Source organism: Lathamus discolor, chromosome 6 (assembly GCF_037157495.1).
Source record: "Lathamus discolor isolate bLatDis1 chromosome 6, bLatDis1.hap1, whole genome shotgun sequence".
In the NCBI taxonomy this organism is placed as follows: Eukaryota; Metazoa; Chordata; class Aves; order Psittaciformes; family Psittacidae; genus Lathamus; species Lathamus discolor.
The window spans coordinates 42,598,684-42,617,417 of NC_088889.1; the positions used below are offsets into that span (position 1 = coordinate 42,598,684).

At 35.9% G+C, this 18,734-nt stretch overlaps 1 protein-coding gene across 1 annotated transcript in view; it reads right to left on the bottom strand.

The window, feature by feature from the left end:
- SCFD1 (sec1 family domain containing 1) overlaps positions 1 to 18,734 on the bottom strand; it is a 49,498-nt gene that overhangs the window by 16,732 nt on the left and 14,032 nt on the right. The window contains exons 9-16 of the mRNA XM_065686467.1: positions 18,315 to 18,400; positions 16,500 to 16,599; positions 13,832 to 13,971; positions 12,754 to 12,844; positions 12,327 to 12,400; positions 10,818 to 10,899; positions 4,073 to 4,169; positions 194 to 264 (exon numbers count right to left, since the gene is read on the bottom strand). Coding sequence (XP_065542539.1) covers positions 194 to 264; positions 4,073 to 4,169; positions 10,818 to 10,899; positions 12,327 to 12,400; positions 12,754 to 12,844; positions 13,832 to 13,971; positions 16,500 to 16,599; positions 18,315 to 18,400 — 741 coding nt within the window. The remainder of the gene's footprint in view (positions 1 to 193; positions 265 to 4,072; positions 4,170 to 10,817; positions 10,900 to 12,326; positions 12,401 to 12,753; positions 12,845 to 13,831; positions 13,972 to 16,499; positions 16,600 to 18,314; positions 18,401 to 18,734) is intronic.

The following is an 18,734-nucleotide window of genomic DNA, read 5'->3' on the forward strand; positions in this document are numbered from 1 at the left end:
TGTGAAACGGTGGCTAACGCTTTGTGAGCAGATTCCCTGATAATACTGCAGGACTTATTTGAAGTTCTAGTATTTCCTGAGCATTTCATACTTTGCTTCAAGAGAAGAAGAAATACCTACTTAGTGCTGAAATGATACCAGAAAATCGTGTGTGGTAGAATTTGGTGCTGGAAGCTGTAAAGAACACACATACCTCTGAAGGTGCCTGAGCTGAGCTTATGTAATAGATCAAAAATAATCGCATTTTGTCTTCTGGAGTTCCCGCTGCAACAAAGAAAAAATAAATGTAAAAAACCTACAGTTGTAACTAAGCTGCTGTGTCAAATGCTCTTCAGCAATTATATATATATGCACAGTCAGACTTTAAGTTATGACAGTAATTGTTATCTATAAGCATGCCTTTATTCAGTGTCTGAAGTGGCAGAAAGCCATTTAGCAATTTTATTGTAAAACGGGTTAGACAGGCTCACTGTTCCTGAAAGTTTACTTGAACTTCCCCGTTTGCTTGTGGCAAATATTATTCTTCAAATAACATACTAAGTTATGTAGTGGGCATTATCTCTTGTTTTATGCACGGACTGCAAGCATTAGCAGGGAGCAGATCCATGAAAGAGAAGACTAAAGAAAGATCATAGAAATAAAAGCCGCAGCACATTATTTTTAACTCTACAGTTTGTTTATGCAGCTCTATGGTTGACTGTACTGAAACACTTGAGGGCTGCAAAAGCACTTATGTGAACTTTTGGTCAGGAAGAAGTGTCTGACCATCCAGCCTGCCTTTATGAGGGTTTTCAGGGCCTCAATTTTCTTCTGCACACTACTTATTAAAGAAGAACACCACTACAAATTCTTGGGAAGCATTATCAACAGCAATCAAACTTCTCTGCCAGATCAAAATGCTGATGTGACCATCCCCGTATTACTTAACTATAACCTACTGACAGCAGATTTTGAACACCAGCCACTTTTTTCTAGACAAGAATCACTATTAATAAAGAATCACTATTAGTGACTTCACATGAAGTACAACTTCTCAAAACAAGATTTCAAATTTGTAATTTAATTCTTCATTAATTGATACCTTTAAATATAATGTTTTATGAAAATTAACTTGCTTGTACTTGTGGGCAAGAAAAAAGTTTGGTGGGTTTTTTTTGTTGTTTTTTGTTTTTTGTTGGTTTTTTTTTTGTTCTTTTTTTTTTTTTTTGTCCCACTTTTTTTTTGTTTTGTCCCCATCATCCTCATTTCCCAAGCCCCCCCTTCCCCGAATGTGGATCATGTCAGCAGGGGTTCATCTAATCTAATCTGCAACTTTTCTTTCTATGTGAGCATATATTTAGTTTGGCAGAAGTTAATAGTAAGTGCTGTTAAAATGAACATTTTATGACTTGGTGCATTTTTTTTCCTTGGAAATAATTTTTATTAACATTTACCAAATACCAGTAAGCCAGAAGATCAAGAACTGAAGAAACTTTGGATTATCTAAACCAAAAACCAGGTTTCAAGGTAGACATCCACTTCGAGTTTACATGGGTAAAAAAGGCACTTAAACATTCTAAACATACAGTGTAACTGAGTCTGGCTTCTGTAACTGACTTGGAAACTTGGTTTCCAGCTTGCCAGTTTATTGCTTCTTTCAGTACTTCACTGATCACTAAGTTTCAGTTTCAATTGGAATACCCTGGACCTATTTACCTGATCTACAAAACTAGCAGATTTGTGCTCACAGGAGTGTAAGTGATCTTTTGTCTTACTAAAAGATCACAAATTAAAAAAAAAAAAAAAATCTGTGATTGCATTGCACTTTACTAAAACTAAGAAAAAACACTTTGTTTGGCAAAAGTAGTTTACTCTTGACATACGACTGATGCAAATTATAGCTGTGATAAGACCCAGGTCAGTTGCCTGTAACATGTTCACTGTTTCTTTTCTAGGCTATGGTCTGTGACAGCATAGAGAGGGCGGAGTGCTGAATGCTCCGAAGAAGACTCAACTTGGTAAATGTAGAACAGAACAACCTTATTTTCCACTCAAAAACCAGCAGGCAGCCTTTAGGGCTACTAGAGCAAAGTAAAACCACTGCCTCCCATTTTATCACTACTCCAGGATATAATAATATCCACTGAACTGGGAAGCAGCTAATAGTCCTAAGCAGTAGATTAGTATGACATAGTAAGAAATGGGACACTGAAGCCTGAAGCTCTTAAGTGGTCAAGTCTAAGTGCTTTTGAGAAGACCTCTACAGATATCATTGTCCACAAGACAAGTATTCCCACAGATAATGCAAACAAGTAGTTCGCCACTGAAAAGCACTGGAAGACTTGGCCTGTTACTCCTTCAAAATGTTTTCAGCTGGTATTTCTCAGTGATTCACACAACAAGAAGCTGGCCAGTTTTACAAGACTGCATGTCCAGAAATAACCTCTATGATTTAACCTAAATCCTTGTTATACAAACTTACCTTACACCTAGACAATGCTTATGAAATGCTAATGTGAAACTGCAAACACTTGAATACTTAGCTTATGAAGGAAAACTTTAGCTTGGAAATCTAAACTTTCTCTTATGTAAAACCCAGGAACTTTGCTAATATGAATGTGGATGTGATACATGAGGCTTGGAAAACAATTTGCTTTATATTCTGATCTAAAAACACACAGAAAATGCGGATTCAGGTAAGAAGTAATTGATCCAGTAGGAAATGCTAGCAAGCATAATAATCTGTTTTCATATCTAAGTTCATGCAATTATAAAAGCTGAAATGGAAAACAGTAAATGAATGGTTGATTCTGAACATGCAAAGGGTCTAGTCTGTACTGATGCTTAATAAAGTACATATTAGTTTCATATTAACAATGAATGTCTGCACTCAATTACAGATTGATGTCTGACATTAGATTTCCTGACAGTCTGTTAGTTTCTAGACTTGATCCAGTATAAGATCTATAAAATTTTAGCTTAGGCTTCTGCTAACCATGTACTACTACTTCTACTGCCTTTCGATTCTGTAGCGCAGAAACTAGTAAAATGTTTTTTTTTAAAGTCATATTCTTTCTATAAATATGAATCATTGTACAAATTCCAAGCAGACATTATGTCCAGTATGTAGCTACAAGACTACAAACATAAGCATGCAGTAAAAAAAATCTTCTTAAAAGAACATACTGGAAAAAGAGCAGGAACCCTGGGACTCTTGATGCTTGATGTTTGCCAATACATTTGCCAATATGCAGACAGGCCATAACTTAAGTTTTACAATCTTGCTCTGCAGGTTATTTTGTTCCAGCCAACTCGTATCAGATCATACTGAAATCCATTAGAGGGTTGTGAAAGGTTGAGACGACAGTTGATGCTATGATACTATGAAAGGCTGAAAAACTATTCTGGTCTCAGACTTTTACAGAGAGACCCCTAGTGACTCCTGCTAACAGAGAACCTGAGTATCACCCAGTGTGCAAAGCCTTGTTATGTATAAGCTCTATATGGAACAGAAGCCTGGATGCATCGCTCTTGAACAGTGAAAACAGACAAGACGCAGCTGGGTCAATGCATGCGAAACTTGTGCCTCTTAGTAAACTGGCCAATGTATGTCTTGCTTCCCTTCTCTGCACCTTCTCCTACTCATTGTTTTGTTCACACAAACAAGCGCTACCTACATTACAACCCCTTGATCCAACCAATTGTATGAAATACCCTTTTTTCATTATGAGGTACGTATGCATTATAAAACATAAGCAGGATTTTAAAGAATTGGTATTGTTTGGACCACACAATTCCATGCTATACTAATAAATAGTAGAGAAGCACAAAAGTAAAAAATATTTTGGCCTTCAGAAATAAAGACTTAAGACAGGATTTTAGTGGAGCTGCACAAGCGGCCAATATTTTGGTTATTACTCAATCATAATACTAAACTCTCTAGACTGCTACTATTATCAGTAAAAGCTGTTTTCTTTACAAGTCTTGCACAGGTTGCACATAAGCTCTTTACCAATCCTGAAGTCCCAGCGGGTACAGAGATTATGGTGAATCTTAACAAATTTTATATCAAGTTCAGATTTAAAGTACTCACCATCTGGGTCAGAAATCATGTCCAGAAGAGATTTATCCAGAGTGGATTTGCTCATTATCTTTTCCTCATATTCAAAATACACATCCAGCTTTCGACTCTGTTTAAGAGCAAGTGTTAGGGTTAACAGCGTAATGATGTGAAAGTATTTATTTCCTCTTTAAAAAGTTTTAGTTATTAAGCTGTTTTTAAAAATAACTTTTTTAATAAATTATCAGTAAAAGTGCATTATGCTTTTATTAACTCTCAGAAAATTGATGCTTATGTAATTTTCACATTAAAAGTGAAAATGGAAGTTAAGCAAGGTAATTCTGACATGTAAAATTTAAACTGGAAGAGGAGCTTTGTTTTCAACTATGGTTTTGCCATGGCTGAAAACTATATGCCATCATACATAGTGTTATGCTGTAAAAGGAAAAATCAATGGCCAAGTGAATATTATGTCACATATTGTGCTGAACATTAAGTCCCTCAGTCAACAAAGCAATTACTCAATGCAGATAAATGTAGGAAATTCCTAATTACATTAAGGCATCATCCCAGAGAACAGTTGGCAGCTTGGGCTGGTACCGAAGTAACTACTTCAGATGAAATTAGATTACTTTGCTAACACTGGAAAAGCCGTTTCTCATTATACAATGACACTTATAGATCAAGTTGAGAAAACCCTAATTTAGAGAGGATGGCACAGGGACTGCACAAAATTAACGAGGCAAAAGCTTTAGAGAAGAGATCACATGGCCATGCAACTAATGACAACATTGCAATGTATCTACACAAACAGCCCAGCCTGGCACTTCTCAGCCACTGTATCATGCAGTTACAATCTAAAGATAGAAAAATGCATTTCAAAACTTAATCCATTACATCACACATCATTATGAGCATTTGAACATCAAAATGTAGCATCACAAAAATGTTACAACTACTCATCGTTCAAAACCTTCATATCCAGTAATTAACTAAATCCTGGTGTTTGGACACATTCAGCTATGTATTGTCTCAAAGAGACCAGCAGAGTGGATCTCCATCTCGTTGCCTTGTATTTCAGCTCCACATAATGCTCTTTGGGAGATCGAAATGATATTGCCAGAGTGAGGTAAGAGTCACTAGTGCTTTTCTTGGGTTAAGAGATTCAAGAAATTTTGTCTTATAATACTGAGGCATGCAAAACTGCACCTAACTCACTGCAGTGGTTGTTGTAATGTCAGCACCACCAAAACTTTAGAAGTCTGTTTTTCACATGGTTTTGAATTCTACTAAAACTATTCCTGAGATCACAAATAAAGAAATGGAATTTTAGAAAACAGTATTTCACCACCCCCCAAAAAAGGGAAAAAACAAAGAAGAAAAGACAGAAAGGTACTTCTCTAGTCTAAGAATTTTTGGGTGTTTCACCTTCTGCGTACTGTAAGTTCATAAAAAAAGAGCTGGAGATGAGAATATAAAACAAAAGAGGTAAGTCACAAAAATATTTTAATATTGAAAGCCTTTGGCAATCAGCTTATGATGCAGATAGCTATGTAACACTGCTCTATTTCTCATTCACCACCTACTGAACTAATTAAGAAAAGCAGTTAGTTGCAGAAGAGCAACTTAATTTAAGGTTTTTGTGGAAGCTTGTCATTACAACTTATAAAATTAATTACCATTAAGAGTGCTCAAAAAATGACCACTCACTAAAAACAGAGCTAGAGCTTCTTTCAAGCTGTATTTACCTTGAACTCATGTTAGAGGAGTATTCACAGTCAAATTTTGGCAGTTATGCTACTGTAAAACCTTGGATTACTCCTGTATTTAACCAAAGTGATTAACAGAGGCTATGTTACACTAATTTAACATTTTACTAGATCTGAACTACCAGCCTTTTTACAAGTCCCTAAGTCAGATGTAGTTTGGCATCTGGCACGTCAGATGTGTTCTGTGACTTCAATTCTACAGTATCTTGGAGACTTGGAGATGTGCATTATAGTTTCCTTAACTCTCTCTAGAGAGATAAAATATTGCAAAAAATCTACTACAGTTTTTCTAGCCTTTCCATTACATGCACTTGCTTTTTGTATTTTAACTACATTTGTATCTCCATACATGGAGATAAATGGCCATGTTTTTAAGTTTGAAGCATTTTTCCCAGACAAAAGGCATCCAACAACCAAAGGATTGTCTTGAATTGTGGAAACTCAATCCTATTAAAATAAATATATTATTGTTGAATTTGGCAATGCCCATATTATCTTAGCTGGTGATCTGTGTAAGACAAATTTATTCAGAAGGCATGTAAAAACATAGAACACAAAAATATTCATTAATTCACTATATTTGTTTACAGATCAACTTTGAAATAAAACCACGTAATTCAAACATGAAAAACTTTTAATTGTAAGAACAGATTTACAATTGTTAACTTACTTGGAGCAGAAACTAGGTAAAATTCTTCTCAACCATGTGCAACTTCATGACTGTTTGACCATGACTGTTGAATGAAATGGACTAACTGCAGCAAAGAAAACTCACTGGTTGCATGTATTTGCTATACTTTGAGCCTAAACTGAAACATTAATGGTACATGTACACTTACTCTCTTAAAAAAATATCGGACAATTACTTTTGAAATGTGAACTCAGTACTCTTTGGAGGGCACCAAACTGAAAATCCTAAAACTTCAGGTCCTTTATTTCTATCCACAAGAGGCACATCAGAGGTAAGCAGCAATATAAAAATCTCAAGACTCTCTTTTCAATGTGACAAAAGCATGAACGAATGAGATGGATCACTATGGTGAGTCCATTCAGCTGCTTCTTCATGACATAACCAACAAAGGTTACTAGCAAAGATGCTAAGTGATTTTCCTTATACTAGCTTCCTAGGATTTAAATGGCCATCTAATCACATTTCATACAGATTACTGAATAGCCTTAAACACTACTAGTTACCTTTTGACAGATTTCCCAGATATGCCACATCAATGAGACAGTTACTTCCTGAAGAGCCAACTTGTCTAAGAAGTGCTGATAAGAAGCAGATGTCCCATTTAATTTGAGTAAGTGCAATGGCAAACTCAAAGACATGCCAAGAGGAAAAGCTCGAGAATAGGAGCTAAACAATCTTGTAGATTTAATTATAAAAAAAGACAGCAAAGAAGAGGTTCTCATGGATGCCAAACTGGCAAGCAAGGTGAAGAAAAACCGTAATAAAACCCAGTAATAAAACCAAGATGCATTCACATTTACAGATATTCCCTTTCTGCATCCTGCTCTTAATTTCCTACCATGACACCTTGCTCCATAGCAACTTCATTCAGGAGACCTTTCTATCTGCCAACTTAGAGACAGGACCTGTACTGCAGCTAAAGTGCTACACTTCAGCTTGCTTTGTCTTTTTTAGTTTGGGCTTTGTCTGTTTGGCTTTTTTTTTAAATATATTTGACAAAGCTTTCCACTAAGCATCTTTAGAAACAGGCTATTCATAAGCCAAAATTTATTTTAGGGAAAATTACTGAAGTGCATGGGAATCTCTACCTGTCACTGTAGTCCAAAATGAATACAAAATTCCTTCTTTTTTAAGCAGAGAATTGGAAGCAGGACCCACTGAAATCTCTTGGAGGGTCATTTTTGTAAGGACTTCCAGGAGGCTCTCCTATCCTCTTTACAGTACCAAATTCTTCCTTTTGGAGAGAGAGAGAGAGAGAACATGCGGAAGAAGAGAAAAGAAATTTTCTAAGAAATTACTGGAATTTCTCAAAAAATACTGACAGAAAACAACCAGTACTAATAGCCCCCAGAATGAGTGAGGCTGGTCAGGTAATTACAGTGTGCTTCTAGCAAGAGGAAGAGAAACCCTGGGAGAAGACTGAAAGTGGCAGCTATAGACAGTTCCCTTTGACTGAACTGCACAGAGTAATGCCAGAAGGGTCCTGTAACAGAACTTAGAAAAAAATGTTGTTTACTGTAAAGTTACTCAATTATCAGTTCTGAACTACAGAGAAACAGCCTGGACCACTGTAACATACACATTTCACAAACACATGCTGCTTCTGTTTACATGGTAAGACAAAAACGTAATCTCAAATTTAAAACAGAGTAGTTGCAATGGTAGAATTCATTTACAAAATATGAACTTGATAATTTGAAAGTCTACTGGCAATGACAGTAATGGAGTCAAAGTATCAGGCCTTGAGATAAAGGAAATTCAGATATACACGATAAGAAAATTATGTAAGAATAAAAAAAAACAAAACCCGAAACCAAACAAATGTAAGTTATAGGCCACGATTTAACATATTTCAGTAACCCTTGTATTCATACTAGAATAACATGCAAAGATAAGCATTACTGAAACTCCAGAGCAGCTAGAAAGATGCCCATATTACTAGTGCTCAATCTGTTATCTGCTGGATACAGTCCTTCAGTCACCAGCTTCTCCAGAGAAAAAAAAAAATCAGTGCAAAACAAGGATGCGTTTGTTCTAAGCACTGACAATAAATACTTGATGGTTCACTTTGTGAAAAAAGTGATGCATTCTTTCCACCATTTCACTAAACAGTAAGATATGCCAGAAAACTGCCAGGACTCTTAAGTATGTGATTAAGTTCTGTTTTCCTCTTGCTGTGTCTTAGAAAATGATCCAGCAGAATGTGGAAAGCAGCTGTAAACTGAACACGAAAATATGACAAGAAAAAATAAATTCCCCTAATATACCTAAAGCAGGTCTCATAGTATTCTTTCCACTGATTCATATATATGTAGGGAAGAAAAACGCTCAAATACTTGATGCAGTAAAAAACCACAATGAACAATACGAACAGCCTGTTTTAAAGTATGAATGTGCTTCCAGATTATTTTAAAAGTGAAAATATAGTTAACTTGAAAAAGAGTATGGTGCCTCACTAGCTCCTCATAAACTGGGCACTTGCGAAAAGAATTCTCTCTTATCCTAACCCGATTTAATTATTGAACTGTATATAAACCCTATTAACCACAGCCTCAAGGTGACATCAGACTTTCTGTAAAAAGTACCAGCTAAGATACTGCACTTTTTGAGAGTACTTTTGAGGAATCCATGAGGTAGCATATCATCCTGCATGTTAAAATTCCACAGCTTGAGATAGAAAGGTACTTTTTGTAACACTGGAGAGTGAAAAGAGGGGAGAAAACAGACAAGACAAAGCAGTTGGCATAAAATTTACTTATCACTATATTGAATAAACTGCATGCCTATTTGTCTTGCAATCTTTGACAGTTATACAATAAAAAGGTAAAGAGCCTGAGCACTTTGCAGTACCAGAATTAAAACTCATGTATGCAGAAATGGATCACCACTCTGGGAACTCTCCAGAGGCTCCCTGTCAGAGGAGAAAGCCTAAGGGCTAGTACACAGCTACAGCAGAGGGAAGTAGAGTAATTCCTTCAACCTCCAGGTAACAGAAAAGTGTGTCACTGTCACCTAACAGGGAATGACCAAGTGCATCTGGCTCCAGTCCATCGTTAAGAGGACAGTGGCGATTAAAAGTGGTATTACTGCCATTCCACATCTTACTCTGACACCTGGCTTCTATCAAAAAAATAATATATAAAATACTACTGGTGTAGGCCTATCATTAGTGTCTCAGTATCTTCCTTAGAAAAGCGAATTTACAGACAAGGCATCAAATAAAGGTATCAACATTGTCAATTTTTGTTGTTTTTTTTTTAATAGTACTAATGTACTGCTTTTAAATTGCCAGATATGAAAATGGACATGCTTAATATTGCAAAAGCACATTAACTATGCCCTACAGTACTGAGCCAAACACAGACACACTTACATCTCTTTCCCAATTTTATAAATATGTAAAACTAATTTATTAAAATTCAGAATGAATCCTTTGTTCACTTACAGTAGTTAGCTTAAAAAAAAAAATCAGTAGCAGTAACAACTGAGGACAGATCTTAGGCACTTTACAAATGGTAAAGTTAGCTTTGAAACACATCACCTTCCATGAGTTATAAAAAGCCTGGGGTAAAATTTTCTAACTTGATTTTCAGTGAGTCCTGGCGCTTTTATTGTTTTCAGAAACAGAATTCCAGTGTTTCTGAAAGTCTCATCTGTAATTTCTGTTCTCATACTGTTTGAAAACAGATCCATCTTCCAAGTTATCCTAGTAGTAACCATGGTCTTTACTTGATAGTGAAACCGTCTGCAAGTTCTCTGATACAAGAGCAGCAGACTTAAATAGAGAAGAGGACAAGCATCCTCCTGAAGTGCTTAAATTATGCACAAGACATCTAACAGACCCTGCTGCAAAGACCAGTTTAGTAACTTGCATCATTATTGCCACACCTCTGGGTATCATTTTCATTGGTGAACAAGAAACAGTACCCTTCTGATAAACACATACAGAACAGAAAATTGCTTAGACTGAAGTTGTAACTTGCCATGACACATCTCTAAAGTAAACAAAACACTTCTATCAAATTTATTTTAGGAAGACTTTAACCCACAATAAAGTTGTGGCCATCATAAAAAATGAGAGTATACTACTAAATTCTGGTAATATAAAAATTCGTATGTTTACTTCACTTTCCATGTCGAGGCGTTCAAAATTCATTCCCTCTCAGCCTTTAACACTAAGTAATGTTATACAGTGATTTCTGCAAAACGTAGCACAATTGAAAAGGCTCACTTTCTTATCTTAGTTTACCTGCTCAAATATATTTCTCCAGGTAAGGAACACTACTGACAGAAAACTGAAGTTGGAGAGCAATCATACCTTTATATGCTCCAAAACGGCTGTTGCAACATTTGTATGAAGATCAATGAGCCTCTTCTTTTCCAGAAGTTCTGGAAGAGAGCTGAAGAGATTAAATACAAACTAACCTGCTGAGTTGCACAGTTAGCTGAATTGTGTATTCTACAGCTGGTACAAAAAACTTTACAGCTGCATAAAACAGTTTGGGTTGGAAGGGACCTTTAAAGATTATTAAAATCTAAAATTACAGAATACAGCAGGATTGGAACTAAAAAAATTACTAAGTATAGATATAATAATTCTCATTACAGAAGGACATTATCCACTTGTAATGTCGTAAAACAGGTTTTTACCTTGACTAATAATTTAATACTCCTATTGAAAGCTTGTGATCAACAACAGATATACGCCCTGCTTACCTAAACAAATAATCTACTAGAATTATGATTTATATAAGCAACACTTAGTTCACATCTGACACACCTGCCAAATAGCAGTAATACACTCTTCTGAAGGGGGCCAAGATTTTCCTTAATAATGCCAGACTACAGAAAACACTCAGACAGAGGATAACTGAACTGGGAAACATCCTGATGAAGTTTTAGTCATACAAAGAAAGCTTTTCATGTTTGCCACTTTCATACCCTGCTGCCTTAACCTGAAACAGCATCCTGAGAAGTACAAAACTTTAAAACTATAGGGGGAGCTTACAAATACCTGCTTGCTTTTTTGAAACTCATCCATCACACATCCTCTCGAATTCCAATCAAATTCTAATTATGGCATAGCATACAAAGCAACTTTTGAAACTCACAAAGATAAAACTAATGCAGACACATGATGGATTTCACAGGGCACTGGGCATTTCACCCCATCTATCCTCAGAATAAGAATCATTCCTTCTTCCTTCTGATTATGGTCTTTATGAAAAGCAGCAAATTGAACATCTCCCTTCTCCAAGGCATCGATGGAATGAAAAAAGATTTACAATGAGGAATGAGTCTAAATCTCAGACTTTGCGTCATCCATGGTGGCTACGTCTCCAAAGGAAGGGAATAAACTTCTCATGAAGAGTTCTTGATGACTATAATCTTGCCAACAGATGTTACAGTAACTACATTAGTCTAAATGTAACTGATTACTCACTGTGCACAGCAAGCAGATGCTTCAGGAAGTGGGTTTCACTAGCCATTTATTTAAGGAAGGAATGCACAGGTAGGTAGTTGTGTTTTTCTGGTGGAAAAGTGTAAGCACATCTATGATGCACTTAGAATATTCATCTTTGCTGAGGAAAGACTCCAAATCCGTGTGTATGGGGGCTCATGCACACATGGTGTGGAAGTTACATGTGGAAGTACTTGTCAAGGATATTGCATCAATCTTTACCAGGATTATAAAGCACTTAAACTCTGTTAACCAAGCTGAATAACTTACTTTTATTTATTTTGAAGGATATCAAAAGTGAGATGACAGAAAGAATTAGAAATGGTTCCAAATTAATTAGACAATAAGGCATTATTGATTACTTACCTGACAGCTGAAGTTAGCTTAGCTGTATTATCAGAAAGCATACTTATTGCTCCTTCATCCTCCCCTTCTATACCCTGGATTTGGGGAACGGTTTGGAAAGAAGAGTAAAAATAGTCACAATAAATATAAAGATCTCACATGCAAATATAGTCTGTACACTTAGAACCTATTTTCCTAATGGTATTAACATCTGGATTGTGTTTTTTATAGTTAGTATGGAAGTTATATGAATGTAAATCAAATACATGCATGAAATTGAACCTTCTCATGAAATCTGGTACTTCTAGTCCTACTTTTAAGACTATATTAAGCCTAAAATTCGGCATGCGGTGATACTTTTCGGGAAAAGGGGATGACGTGGTAGGCTAAGCATTTCTGCAAGTCCTACTGTCATTTACATAAAACACATACAGCTAATAAAACTCACCATGATACTTTTAAGCCTTTTGACTTCATCTTCCTGGGCTCTGTAGGATTCCAGTTCTTGCTGAACTGACTCAGCTACCTCTGGAAAAGGACTAATGAAATACTCTGCATTAGGCTCAGTTAACAAACTGAAACACCAGAATCAGATAGGCTGCATGATCAAGATGATAATGGAAATGTCTTCAGAAATATCAATACGCAAATCATGCAGCAGTGTCAAATCGGTGAAAATAACATCTTACTGTAGGTTTACTTAAACTTTCTAAGATATATTCACTGCTTTCAATACTTCTATGGAATTTTGATAAGAATGATTTTGCGCTATGGAACAAAAAGCTAATATACAAGTAACATGGATGATGATGGTTCATTATGGGGTGGGTTGACCCTGACTAGCCATCAGGTGCCCACCAAGCCACTCTATCACTCTCCTCAGCAGTATGGGTAGGGAGAAAATAATGTGGAAAATCTCCCCAAAGCTCATGGGTGAAGACAAAGGCAGTTTAATAGAGAAAAAGCAATGGTTGCATGAGAAAGCAAAGCAAAACAAAACAAAAGACTTTCTTCTCTACTTCCCATGTGTAGGTGATACCTGGCTGCTTCCCAGGAAGCAGCTGCTCTGGAAGACAAACGTCATAAAAAAAAAAAAAAAAAAAAAGAATGTCCTCTCTTTCTCCTCTCTTCTTCTAGATTTTATTGCTGAGCAGATGTCATAGAGTATGGAATATCCTTTGGTCAGTCTGGGTCAGCTGTCCTGGCTATGTCCTTTCCCAAGATCTTGCCCCACTTGGTGAGGGGAGAATGTTGGAGAGACAGCCTTGACGATGAGCCAGCACTGCTCAGTGGTAGCCAAAACACTGGTGTGTCATCAACACCTTTCTAGGTACCTATACAAAGCACAGCACTATGAGGCTGCTAAGGGGAAAACTAACTCCATCTCAGCCATACCCAATACACCTTAAAAAATAAAAACTCAAAACATTTTCAAAGAAGTTTAAAAATAGAACTACCATAATATGCAGAATACTCAGAATTTATATTGACTATATTAATACAAATTTTGCACCTATACAGCTTACCTGCCCTTATGTTTTTGCCAGAATTTATCAGACATAGTTAAATCATAGGACTTCTTATTTTTTTTCTTAGGTCTGGCACCTGCTGGAGAACTTTCTGTTCCTGTTGATTCTTCCAAGTTAACTCTGTTCAAATGAAAATCCTGAAAAAAAAAAAAAGTAAATATCTGATAGTTTTTAATTATTTAATCAGTGAAATTATTTAACTAGTGAAATAGTGAATGCATGATAACAAACAGTTTGCGACAAAGTTGGCGTTTTGCTATATAGCTTTTCTTCCACGATGCACGATCTGTGTTTTCCTGCAGCATACACATTCCCTCTGCTGACTTCATTTTAACCCTTTTCAAGAACATTAAAAATCTGAAGGTGATCTATGCTTGGCAAATTACTATAAAGAGAGTCAAAACAACCACACAGAACCTGCCATGCCTCTTTTAGAACAGATGTATTTTTTTTCAGAAATAAAACTCCAACATTACATTGTCATTACAGTGAACAGAATTAGATCACTCTAAATTAAACTGTCAACAGTTTAAACTGGTTTTAGTTATCCCTTGGCAGAGTTCACACTTCAAATTAAATACTATAAATGAACCACACCAGAATAGGAACCAAACTAAGTAGCTACTCAAACAAAGCATATGCAGTGAATGACTACAAACCTCATCTTACAAGACATGTTTAAAGTTTCAGCAAAAAAAGTATTTTTTTGAGTATGTATAACAAAAATTTAAAAAAAACCCAACAAACTAATTTCATTGCCAGTTAAACTGTGATGTTAAATTGGTTCACCAGTGGTTAAATTAACTTACCAGTGACCTGAGTTTCCAAGTTAGTTTTGGCATGTATAAGTTTTACCAAAATAATTCTCATTAAGTGTGCCTCCTTTCACCACCCCATTTTGTCTTTATATGGCTTTCTATCCATGCTTCCCATTTTTCCATATCCACTTGTGAAATGTTGTTTATTCAGAAAGGGGAATCTCTTCATACAAGCCTGTTTATATGTAGGAACAAAATTATAATCTAAACAGATGCAGCATACAACTTTGTGCCTGGATTAGCATTTAGTTCATCATCCCACTGAATTCCTGGACTGTTGTAACTCAGAGCTTAAATAAAAAATGATTTATTTGAAAATGCATTTTACATAATCATCACCTCAGTTAACACTTTCACTGTTACAATTTATGGCCTTTTCAAAGGCTGCTTGCGGTTATTTAATGAAATACTATGCTCAGTACACGAAGAACCTGGCATGCTGACCTTTAAAGTGAGTAACTTGACTGGTCTGGAAATGAAACTTGACATGGAATCACAGGCCACTTGGTTACTATTTCACAATACAATCCTGTCAACTCAATGAAAACTAGATGCAACATGCAGCATTTATCAAGTTGTTCCAGAGAAACTACTGAAATTTGATGCAGCACAGACAACTATCCCATGATTCTCAAATCATTCATCTAGTGTTATTCTAATACCCCTCCATATTTGTAGCAGTAGTTGTCCTAAGCTTCCACTACATCTTTGATCCCTCTGCATCTTGACGCACCAAACTCGTACACCAGGGCATACCTGAGGCCACCCAACACTACCTTCTTTACCTGGCAGCTGAGTAGGAGGCAAGTATGTGAAGCTCTGCATGGATTTACTATTTAGTAAGTGAGCATTTGCAGATTAAATGGTTGGCATGTGAAAAACTGAAGTGTAGACCTTGTGCAATAGTGTTTACACTGGTAAAAATTCAAATTCAGGTTTCCATCCCCTGTTCACCCCCTTCTTTCACTGATTTTCAAAAGCAATGTGTAGAAATTCAGTACTTCTGTTTGCAAGTCTCTAAGCAGTTCAACAGTCATAGGAGAAAATAATTGTGACTGTACAATTCACAACCAACTCTGTATACAAACACATATGTATATATGCATCTTTTACATATCCTTCTAACAGTCTCAATAATAAAACCAAAATATGTCTCAAAGATATTTAAATTATTTGCAAAACTAATTATGGAATATAAAAATGTCTCCAGATTGTAATTACTCTTACTTGTGTATCTTTCATTATTTACTTTGTAAGTATACATGAAATGCATGAATATTAGGTAAACAGCATCTGCTTTCATTCAAGAACATTTCTTCTACTACTACTGGTGGTTTTACAAAATAAACTTGAGGAAAAGTGATCTAAGGCTACTGATCTAAGGCTACCTGAATTTCCAAACAAATTATTTAAAATACACTTGATATCTCTATACTGGACACTTACACCACCTTGTGGGGAAAACCAGAAACAGGTATTTTTAGAAATTCAAACACACTAAAATCAGTTCTAAAACCTCGTTAAAAGCATTAATTTTTCAAAACTGAACTGCAGTTAATGGAGTCTGGAGTTTACATAACAGAAAAGAGAATGAACTACTGAAGAAAAACACAGGATTTCTGAATAGTCTATCTTTTGATAATATCAAGATTTCAAGTTTTTAACCATTTTAGAAGTTACTACTAAATAACCTTTCTAGATAAAATTTTCCAAGTTGTTTTTTTACCAAAAAATTTCCAAATTACACAGACAGAACAGATTTTGCATTATGAGAGCATCTGGTATAAAGTTTAATAATAAATTGAGTGAAAAAATAGTTTTGGTAACAGAATCAGATTTATTCTTACCAGAACATCATGCACTAAAGCTTGGTATGTCCATGTATGATGTAGAGGAGTTGCTAAATCTATGTTTCTGTCAACAAGGACTAACAGGGGCCTTTGGAAGCTGAAAAGATGACATGGTATTAGTATTTCGTTAAACATGTTTAGAACGCCTCAGTAACATCTTCAGTGATTTCAGCAACCTTCTGCATCATGTACTTCAAGCTAAAAGCCAAACTGCTTACTGCAGAGTTCCTCCAGCCTTCCCCAAAGCATCTGGAGCTGATGACTGCCAGAAATTACAGGAATCACTGTCTTAGTAATGATAAAAAGATAATTTCTTTTTGTACTGAGTAAAATTACCAATGAATAAATATTAACCAGAAGGCGAACAGTAACTAGCCTTTTAGGTTATTAACTAATATCTCTTCATGTGGATACACATTTGCGTGCCAAGCAACTGTTTGAGTGGCTAATATTCCACCTTAATTCCCACTATAAACCTCAAATATAAAAATATCTCTTTCAAGGGCTTTTAATTATGAACTTCTGAGATGCATTGTGGTAATTCCATCAACACTCAATTTTATGGAAAAAGAATGTAGAAATGCCTAAATATCTTCGATTATGGCTGCATGAAAAAATTATTGTGGAAATAAGAAGGCTGTGAATCATCAGAGCATTAGTGGAACCATTTCCCTTAAGGACATTAACCCTACAGTAAATGTGATGGCTAAATTACAGCATATTTAAAAAAGTAAAACCATATCAATTACATGCTCTGGATTTCCTTACAGTAAGTATTTTCATCTCAAGAGCCTTAGTCACTCAATTCTGAAAACCAGAATACAAATCTGACGCTATTTAACTGGTTAAACGTTCTCATGTTTCCCTTTCCTGGCATTTTGATTTTCTGAAAAGGGAAAACTGTGGTTACAATTCAGTTCCAATGAAAATGGGGTAAGTGGTATTTCGCAGCTATTCTCTCTCCTAATACCTTTCAATCTCACTCAATTTTGCCACCCTTGATGTTTCGTGTCTTTTATTGAAGTTCTGCTCTTAATTTGAGATAAAAAATATGATGACTATTTTATATCCGGTTAGGAGATCATAACCATCTCCTTCAGCTACAGTCTTCCCAATATGCCTCCTCACCTTTTCATGTACAGTGTAAATGCCTGTAGTAAGCTTTACTAAAGCAGCCTGTAGAGCATTCAGCTATCTGGGAGATACACAAGAGGCTGCTAAAAACACATTCTCAGTTGCATGCAAACATCCACAATGTCTTTTGTCACCCCTCTTTCCCCTCTAAGGATTCAAATGGTCATGACTTAACAGTCGTTAACTATCTATTTATCCAAGTGGTAATCCTTAAGCAGTCCTCCTCAGGTACACACAGGAATCAGCTGAGAAACACTTGCTTTTTGCATAACAGTGCTCGCAAGTGAGAAAAATGGGCATTTCTTTTTAATGGACTAAAGACTGTTAACAGCTATGTTCAGACATCCAGCCGGATTATCATGGTCCTGCAAAATTGGTGTATTTGCAGGAACTTGGTTCTTGATGGATTTTAGGGTGAACAAAATTACCTGGTTTGTTAAATAATTCTTGTCTCACTGTCTTGGGACTGCACACTTATTAGCTATAAAAGTTTTCAAACTGGTTATACCAAGAGATTGGAAAACTCCCATAACAATATATAAAAACTTTTAGTATAGAACTTGAACCGAATTCCTGTAAATTCAGTTTTCAGAACAGTGGTGACTTATCCTAATGAGGTATTTCAGACAACTGAAATACAAAAAATAAAAATACATACTTATATTACTAACGTCATACCTGAACTGGCCAGCTCCAAGTGTGTCACCCGTAAAAAGACTGTTTCTGGCATCTCTTAGATTCTCTCTGAGCTTCTTATCTAATTTCTGCGGGGCGGGGAACAAAATAGCTTTTAATAAACCAATGTTTCCTAACATCTTGATATGGTCAACATTCACAGATTCATTGTGCTGTTTTTTTAGTTTATAAAAGTCTTAGCTGCAGGAAGCCTAAATTTGCTGCATACAGGAAAGAAAACTCTTCCTTCCATTTTCTCCCTCCAGCATTTTTATCTACACCCAGGACTACACAGAATGTTTCCTTTATGTCCACTAATCTCCTCCCAAGACAGTAAGTACCCTCTTCCTAAATGTGTGAATAGAAAATACCAGGAAGAGGCACCAAGACATTGCCACATTGTTTCATAGAAATGAGGTTACC